The 9923-nt window shown below is 37.3% G+C and overlaps 1 protein-coding gene across 1 annotated transcript in view; it reads left to right on the forward strand.

Annotated features, from left to right (window-relative positions):
- The window catches only part of PLCL2 (phospholipase C like 2), a 100859-nt gene extending 93599 nt beyond the window's left edge, over nt 1-7260 (forward strand). Inside the window, exon 6 of the mRNA XM_059818628.1 lies at nt 6764-7260. Coding sequence (XP_059674611.1) covers nt 6764-6943 — 180 coding nt within the window. The 3' untranslated portion in view covers nt 6944-7260. The remainder of the gene's footprint in view (nt 1-6763) is intronic.
- Nucleotides 7261-9923: the final 2663 nt, after the last annotated feature.

Here is a 9923-nt window from a genome sequence, read left to right on the forward strand (position 1 = left end):
CCATTTCCATTTTTCCAGTTCTCTGAAAAATATGTGAGGACAGGGATGGAAAGTGAACGCCCACATTTTTAGAGTAAAAATTGATCAGGAGAGTGACAATCTGAGCCACTTTAAGAAGAATTTATTTTTTCTGATGAATTCCCTGCTTATGTCAAATTAACTTCCCTCTTGAATAGCACAAAATAAAATGCTGTCTATTCAATGGCTCCAAATTTTGCTGTTCCAACAAGCGAGGCAGTTGAGCAACCAACACACGGAAGGCAGTGCCATGCTTACATGGATTTGACTTTTTATTCTTCTTGTAATTAGGAACAATATTTTACATGGTCGCTTGGCTATGATTTAGGAATACCTATGTGGCTTTAAACAGCATTACTAAATAATTCTGCATGAGAACCACCCTCACAGAGGACTTGCAGAATGCTCACATGGTGTGGCTGATACATTTTCCAAACCGATTAAGCTGCATTTTATCCTCAAGGTACATATTGATCTTTTTTTCGGACATTTTGACTACAGTTGATGCAATGGAAATTTTGATAAAATAGCAAAATTGACAGCTTAATTCTAGGGGAACTCTTTGTTTAGAACATCTGATGTAGCTATTAAATATCTAGGGGTGTGTGTGCGTGCATGCACACACATTACAATTACTATTTTAAAGGATTTTATTTTTCCTAATGTGAAGCCATGTGGCCAAATTTATTATTGGTATAGTAAGTTTGAATTTAACTGAAATATCTCTATTCAATTTGTGTATGTGTATATGCACGCATTCCTATTCTTATGCACACCATATATGTACATACAGATACTTGTTTAACTTCAGAACATCACTTAGAGTAAATTTAGTTTGCTTTAGTGAACTTTGTTGCATATCTGAGAGATTTAGAGATTGTACAGTATTAGAATGTGCCTTTCTTTCAAATAGGCAGTTTGCAAGATCATTTGCTTGTAATTTATTTATTATTATTACTACTCAGACTGATAGCACTCATATTTTCTAAACATAGATAATCGCATTTCCTGCCAGAAAGAGTACACAGTCGAAGAAAGAAAGTCACTCTAAGTACTGTTGCAGCAGGCTCCTACAAACAACATAATGTAACATTTTACATTTTTTATTATGTTGTTTTACAGGAAAGTCCCTGGCATAGCAAAACTTTGAAAAAAACCTATGTAGGCTCAGAATTTGAGATGCCCATAGGAAGAGCATAACACCATCTTTAAGTTAGTCTTTGCAACAAAGAGCTGTTCTAAACACATAGGGAGAGTTCAATGTAAGTACTCGGAATGAAGGTGGGACTCCTAACTCCAGCATTTGTTAGATGCTTCTTGTTGTCTATGAATTTATACACATGTCACATTAGACAACATGAATTACTTTCTCTTGAAAGAAATCCCAAGGCATGCAGTTCATGACATCTATTATCTCTGTAATGACATTGGTTCTGCACCTACATTATTTTTATAAATGGAACGCTCAAGGCACTTACAGGGTGCAACTTCTTGAATATGTATTTTTTAAAAAATCATATGAATTTTATGGGCCAAATCTACAAGTGGATTCAGGCAGCACTGTTATCGCCACGGGGCATTCGTAAGGCCTCTGATAGCTACTGCCTAGTCCTGTAGGTGCTCAGAAAACCTCCCACATCCCAGTTCCATTTAAATATCTAAAACTATTAGTTTAGATATTGATGTTGCTGGACTGATGGAATTTTGGCTCCTGGTTAAACCCCTTTTTAGAAGTTAAGAGGTTAAGTCCTTTATGTCCTGATTCTGTAAATGCAGTCAGAGCACGTCAGCTGGGCATGCAGCACTGCAGTATGTCCCATTGTACTTAGCAGCTGCTGCTCAGAGAAGCACTTTGAGAAAGGGATACTGGCTTCTTTCTTTTCCTGATAGGAGCTTCATGTCCCAGAAGCTGAGCTAAAGCCCAGCATTACTGATACAGTTTCTTGGGATTTTTTTGGGGAAAGGGTGCTCATACAGTTATTTCAAATGTCATCTCTACAGTTTTACTTCCATGTTCACACACTCACTGAAGAACCTGTTAACCAAAAATCATGAGTGAATACATACCAAATTATAAAGGTAACTGTGCTGAGACATTCTAGTTGATGATATATCCGATTGACTCTGAAATGATACTTCATTTCATAGGTATGAGAACTGATAGGAACCGTTTTGGTTTTTTTTTTAATGACTTTTCAGGAGCTATGATATAAAAACACTGCCGCTTAGCTGAAAGCATCAAAACTAACAGAAGATTTTTAATGTTGATTTTAAAAAAAACGGAACAGAGTAGTTGACGCAGGTATATTGGGACAGAGAGGAATGAAGGATATTGAATTGGGCTTCCACATTAATTCACATCCTTTATCGTTGCTGTTTGTTAAAAGCTTATGAATGAATATCAGTTTTGTTATTTGATGTTCTTTAAGGTCTTTTTCATGTCTGCCTACAAAACAGCTTGATTAATTTTCTGAAGCTTATAAACATCAATATGTGAAATAGGTATTAAAGTTACATGGTGCTCAGTTCTGTTAGTGAATTTTAACCACGGTGAAGGAAAGGGAACAGCGATTGCCCTCTGCTGCTGTGAGGACAGCGCTCTCGCAGTGCTCTGCACTTGTGGTGTGCAAGGCCTGTATTGGTCCTGTTCCTAGATAGGAATTACCACAAAATGCCTGTTAACCACAGTCCTGGGAGTAAATTTGAGTTTTGTGGCGTGTTTGCCAGGCAACACTAAAGGACTGAATTCATTTACACTTCCCTGAGGTGAAAGGCTGACAGAGCCAGCCCTACCATACAGTGAGAAACATTATATGGGTTTGGTTCTGCAAGTGCTCCAGATTCCAGCATTGAGTTGTCTCTGTGGACCAGCTTTGTCTCTTTGAATGTAGGTTTTTTTGTACTTTCTCGTGATAAATCTGCTTGACTAGGGTTTGAGCCATTGATAGGTTTCTTGTATTGGCTTTACAATATGCATTTTAAGAGCAAGTAGTGTATGGCCATTTGGGGCTGGTAGGAAGGTGAAAGGCCTCTGAGTAGCCCACAGATGTGAGAGAGTCCTGTGTTCCAGCTTGTAGTCAACTGACTGTACTATTGATTTACTTATTAAATCAATGGCACAGGACCTTACGCAGCTACAGAATGCATAGCATATAAAGAATTGAAACTGAATCTTGAGAACCCTTGAACAAGAGACATTTGATATAAAACTAGAAGGAAGGTCTTTTGAGTTCTTTTAATTGAGTGTGTGGGGGCAATTTTTTCAGATCTGGATGAGTTTTTTTATTTTCCTGCCTTTCAAATGCATTGTATTACTGTTCAACAGCGTTCACTGTGACTACAACTTGAACTTTCAAGATGCATACTGCTTTTTTTCCCCCAGCATATGGCTTCATGATGGTATATGAACAGAGCTAGGCACTTTATATCAATTATGCAGAACTCTCTCACTTGAGCTTGTGCCATATTTGGCAGCAGTGGTTGGCTCTTGTTTTGTCTTTGAATCAAGACTTGCCAGGAGATAATGGCAACACAGTTGGTTTCACAAACATTTTTCTGACTTCAGTGGCATTCAGAAATCAATTTCTTCATTCTAAGTGTTGGAGAAGAAAGTATCTAATGTACACAGATTGATTTTTCTATTTCACCATGGTCTAAACTTCATCCCACTTGGCCGAACGTATTTAGTCTGAACTCCTGTTGTCTGCAATAATCCAGCCCCTTATCCCAGATCCTCTCTTGTCTACAAAGTTCATCTTTCCTGATCAGTCTTGTCCAGACACTCCAAGTTCCCTGCTGAAAATCCAGCCATTCTGCTAACCCCTGGCTTCCTCCTTCCCCTCTCTCCTCCATCCAGTATCCTGTTGCCACTTAGTGCCTAATTTTCTCTTCTGGCAGTTTTTCCCCATTGCTTTCCAGCTCAAGTTGCGCTCTCTTCACCTCCTCTAGAGGTCCTTCCCAGTGAGTCTTAATTTTAGTTTTCTCATCACCTTACCTGATTTCATTGTATTCTGTAGTCTTCTCCCTGCTCTGCATTTTTGTTTTCTCTCTCACCAGCTTTTAGTCTCATTACCAAGCTCTCTCACTCTTTTTGAGTTGTTAGTCCTTCTACTTGTCTATCATTTTTAGGCTTCTTTCAACATGGTTGAGCACGGATTTTGTCAATTCATTTTCTTTCTGTATTCCAAGGCTAAATGTTGCCTCAGTCTTTCCCTTTCTCCACTCACCTGTCTGGTCCAAATTCAGTGTTGCCTCACTGTGTTCATTTTTCATTATTTCACAATCTCCTCTTTCAGAAGGATGTAGTCTCTGCTTTGTATAGTACAGTCCAACTTCCCTTTCTGCAGTCCTAGACTTACTTGCCAGGTCAGTCTCAGAGATCGCTCTTGCCCCTTCCTTTTCCCCATCCACCTCCTTGCCAGAGTTCCCGTCCCAGGCTTTTTCTTCCCCTCCTCCAGTCTGGCTTTTGGACTGCCTGCATTGGCAACCAAATGTTGGTCGTAAGACAACTTGGAGCAGCCATACAGGAAAACCCTAACTTTTTCTTCTAACACATACTCATTATGGTGTGGGAATGGAATATGCATTGTCTTGCCACATTGCTGGGGCTGTCAAGAGATGAAGAATGATCGAGAATGAAATCCTGAGTGATTGTACTAACCACGTTCAAAATCTGATTTTTGTTTATTAAAAGCTTATAACTTGGATCCACTACGCTGGGTCCCTGAAGTCATTTGAATTGCAAGTCCCTACCCCAAGTGGGAGTGGGGAGGGAAGGATGGAGGATTGTTAAAAAAATTCTGACAGCATTTTCCTGTCTTTATTCTCAGAACTGAATGAACCATATGGATGAGGTTAAAGAATACTATTAAATAGTAATAATAATAAAGTCTGCCAGTGGCAAAAAACCTGCATAGAGAGTGTCAGCTGAAGTAATTACAGTTTGGCAAGCATATAAGCAACTGAAACGTTTTTGTTTAAATGAGAAGTTTTGGGCAACCTTATTAATAGACTGTTGCTAGCAGCTCTGCCTATAATAAACAACTTGATCAAAGTTCCAGAACTATATTCTACTAATCCATGTAAAATGGAACTTGGGCTAGAAACAGATGCACTCCAGATATGACTCATTTAGTCTGCTGGAGTGTTTTAAATTAGCTTGTAGTTGTTTGTCAGTTTGGAAAAAAGTATGTGATTTAAAAAAAAAAAAAAAAAAAAAGTAGCCCTGGTTTTCTGTAGAAGAAAATACTACTGAAGCTTGTGCTGTGATTGGTGAACTTCTAGATTTTTTTCCTGTCTGGTAATCAGAAAAAACCGCTTTGGCTGTTATAGACTTGGATAGGGGCGGGGGGCATTGTTTCTTTGAAAAAAGCAATATTTGTTTTCAATTTGTTTGCCTCAAATGCATAATTCTGCTTGCTTCATAGGATAGTATTTATGTTCTGAGTTGCTAAAGAAGAAAGGCTGAAGTACCACGCCATGAGTGCACACATGTTTTTGACTGCTGTTCTACCTCTCCTCCTTTATTTTTTAAATCAAAAAGTGAAGTTGGCCTCTGCCTTTTGTGGCAGAGGAGGAGAGGCAACATAGCTGTTAAGTCTCCAGAAGAGACATTAGCATTTCTTCAAGAGAAGTGTCTGTCAGGAGCCAGAATTCACACAGGACAGGCATGAGTACCCCAATTACAGGAAAAGGTGCAGTCAGTGTTCATACCTTATTAGACATTATAGGAACTGACAGTTTCAAGCAACTACAGTACTTGGGTTTGTTTGTGTGTGTGTGTTTTTCTCTCCTTCAGTTGGAAATGACACTGTTTAAGATACGGTATTTTTGAAGCATCATTTGCTTTTCTGTAAGCTGTGGGGCAGTTGTTCGGGAGTGCAGACACAGTGCAGTCACTTGGGCCCTTGCAGATTTCTGCACGTGTTTGTGAACTTCCCTGTGTCCACCAGCAAGACACGCATGCTTACCACGTGCTACAGGCTTGTTTGTTCCCTGCATTTGGGCAGGGTAGGCAGGTAATGGCTGCAGAAAAGGCAGTCCATAGCCTGCTAATGAGAGCTACTGCTGTTAGAGGGCTTTAATCAATACAAAGAGATGGAGTAGCTAATACTGCAGGACAGAGCCAAATCACCTAACTCTGGGGCAGTTTCTCCTACAGCTTTACTTAAAACTTAATTACTATGAAGAGAAAGAGTGCAAGTAAAGAGGGATAGTGATAGCGCTGAACTGCAAACAATCCTGTGAAGTCTTTGTCATCACAATCCTTCTTACATGTTGCTTGCCAACCTGTATTTTCATATTTCATGCTTTGACAAACATTGATCCTTTACCATGCTACTATTGAATGAATCACATTGCTAGGAAAAAAAAATCTCAAAGAACCAAAAACCAAACCAGTTTAACTGCTCCCTGAAGTAGTAAAATAAGCCTTCACCTTTTTCTTTATGCAGAAACATTTATAGTCCCCATGGATTAAAAATACTGCACAGATTACTTTCCTGAAAGCTGTTAGGTAGAAATGATGCCTATCACTTTGTTTATGCAACTGGTTGGCTCCAGAGAAATCAAAGAGCTTGGTTCTTACTAACTTCAAGGAATCCAATTCTGAGTTTTATTTTGGGGCTTTTTTGGGTTTTTTTTTGAGCAGGGCAACTGTACCATTAATCTGAAACAAACAAAAGGGGGGAAAAAAAGAGAATCCTGTTATCAATTGTGTATTCTAACTGCTTTTTTTTTCTTACAGGGACAAGCTGATCTTCTCAAATATGCTAAAAATGAAGCACTGGAGAATCTGAAACAAATCCATTATGCAACCCTTTCATGTGGACTCAATAAGCCAGGAACTGAAAATGCAGAAATCTCAAAGCCCCGGCGAAGTCTGGAGGTCATACCTGAAAAAGCAGGTGATGAAAACGGAGAATGAGAGGATGCTCTTCTCGTAATTATGGAGTTTATAACTCTGTGACCAATTGTAGCTGCATAGGACATTTGCTTTGCACTTACTGTTGGAAAATATTTGGAATTTTTAAAGCACAACTGGAGAAGCTAATTACAACCTATTGAAACTGTGAATGTATGTAGCAACTCTGCTTGTGAAGGCAATGATATTATGTAACGTGGAAATTACATTATTGGCCAAAATACAGTGTATATGTAAAAGATACTGTAATTCAGTAATAGCGTGCTGAAAAGTTCATTATAGTGCCATAGGGAAATGAACATTTTTTAAATAAGCTGTAACTAGAGGGAAATCAGTTGAGAGAATTTAACAAGATGCCTTGATTTTCAAATGAATAAGATGCACAGGTCCTTTATTTCTTTGCACAATTCATTAATTGTGCTAGTGAGATGAATTATTCTTTTGAAAATCAGGTCCAAATAAGTGGAATCCACATGTTTCACACTATATATAATTCAGCCGCTCAGATATTTGGGTTTGAGGTGGTATTGATTTTATTGTTGAGCCATAAATTAAAATGAGAATGTAATTAGACAGTGATCACTGACTTCAGTGCACTATAGGAGAGCCATTATATAAAAGGAAAATGTGCAATCAATCTGATAGCCTATGTCAGAAGAAGATACATACCTGTTTTGCCTAAGATCTTCTGCAAATGTGTGTAGATAATGTGACCAAACTGAAAGCAAAATGTTGTAAATACTTTTTCATTTTGTGAAGTGAAGTGCTCATATTAAAAAGTTTTATGAGATTGCTCCCAGACAAGTAAAGCTTTTAACTAAATTTTAACTTTTTTATTTTTCAAATATTTTCTTCCTTACAGAATAGGTGATGTCTCAATAAGGAGATTTGTCAAAAAAAAAAATTACTGTTCTGTTTTGGTTTTCTGACATTAGATAAGGGTATTGTAGCTGATATGCTCATTGTAAAATGACTATACCAACCTAGAGTGTTCTCTTACTGTTTCTGATTTAACAATAAAATGGACTATATAATTACAAAAGCTAATAAATTTGAAGAAAAACAAGCAAAATCCTACAGAGATCAAAATGCAGTTTTTGTTCAGTTGTGGGGGAAAAAGTGATGTCTGTTGAAAAGCATTGTTTTAATTAGAGGTCTTCAAGACATGCATTCTATATATTTTTTTTTTTTAACCAATTCAAGGTGCTATTTCTGCATTCATAGAACCATAGAATTGTCTAGGTTGGAAAAGACTTTTAAGATCATCAAATCCAACCGTAATTCAGATTGCAATGAACATCTACATATATATAACATCCTGTAAAAGTCAATGGAGCTCTGACCAAGAACATCAGTATACTTGCACTTAAATTTATTTTCCAGTCATTGTAAAATTGGGGGGGGGGGGGGGGGGGAGATGAAAACAATTTGCATAGTAAATGTGGTATCTTGAGCCTGCACTGTTAAATGTCAAACTGCATGTGTTAGGAACAATTTTGAAGGTGCTAAGCTCTTTCAATGTCTAGTGACAGATTGTATTCCTCAATATTAGGATCTTGCCAGGAGCAAGTTCTATTCTGTGTTGTACAAACTGAAACATTTAACCTGTGGTAAATACCTGCAAGCATTGTTTTTAAACAGTCCTTCTCTGTGTTGTCAGCTGGAAGTCTTACGATTGCACCTGAAGTTGATGGGAAGCAACATGAAATTCACAGTTGCGAACTATACTTCAAGCCAGTATGAAATTAGTCTTCTAGGGCCAAATCTATCAACCTAAATCTGATTTATCTACAGCAAAATAACTGTGTTACATCAAGATTCAGCTGGGCCAGAAATGTACGAGATCAGTTTCACTTTATCAAAAAATCTACAACCTAGCCTGTTGGAATTTTGGTTTCGACTTTTAGTCCTAATGGAAGGTTGTAGACTGTGGAAAAATGTTGGTACAGTTAGCATTATACTTCAAAGAGGCCTGAAAGTCAGTAAAGCTCCGTTAGCAGTCCTGGCCGCTGTTTGTGTGGCGTTTACAGAATGACATAATTTATATCACAAATGAAGCATTTCTGTAGAGTCTTTTTCTCCAAGTTATCAGAATTGATGGCTTGGGTATTCTTAGCATTTGTACCATTCTGTTTAGCACATTGCATCCTTGAAAGAGATCAGGGAACATTGAAAGGATTAAACACAGTTTGGTGGTTTTTTCTGTGCTTTAAGGCAAGAAAAAGTAAGTGAAACATGAGTATCACATGAGCTAGGGCTGACAGATTTTGTATATTAAACTCTACAATATATATATAACTCTGCTTACTCTGATCCTGTTCTGTCTTGTTAAAAAGGAAGTTAATGCTTTTTCAGAATAATATCCTTATATAGTATCTTATTAGTATTAAAAAAATAAGAAGAAAAACAGTTAAAATACATGCATTTAACAAAGTGACCATTTAAATACATTTGGATTCTAGTGTAGTGCTGATTCCTTAAAATGGAGGTCACTTTTGTGCATTATTCAAACTCATTCCAGATTTATATGTACCATAAAGCCTTAAAATGAACTCAGTCAAGCAGATACTTCGAAAGAAGATGTGTAGCTAAAAATCCTTTAAGGACTTTACATGTTGCATGTTAAAAGAATGCAGGATAAACACCTGCAAGCAAAGTATCAGGTTCTATTGTTAACCCAGTGATGATAATTTCAAAACCAAATTTATTAGCATATTTTTCTCAGTTGTATTTTCTTAAAGCGCTCTTTGCATCCATGATGCAATTTACTTTTATTATTAGTCCATTTTTACAGTGTTTATTTTAGACTACATAGAAGAAGAACCACCCAAGATCTAGTGAAGTATTCCAAATGTTACTAATCACAGGTTGACTTTACATTTTGCTTTGCTTTTATTTTCTTAAATGTGCTGTAATACAGTTGAACTGTTTACATAGTTTTGAACTATGAAAGATGGAGCCAAAACACAAGTGACTATTTATC

Source organism: Gavia stellata, chromosome 6 (genome assembly GCF_030936135.1).
Source record: "Gavia stellata isolate bGavSte3 chromosome 6, bGavSte3.hap2, whole genome shotgun sequence".
Lineage (NCBI taxonomy): Eukaryota > Metazoa > Chordata > Aves > Gaviiformes > Gaviidae > Gavia > Gavia stellata.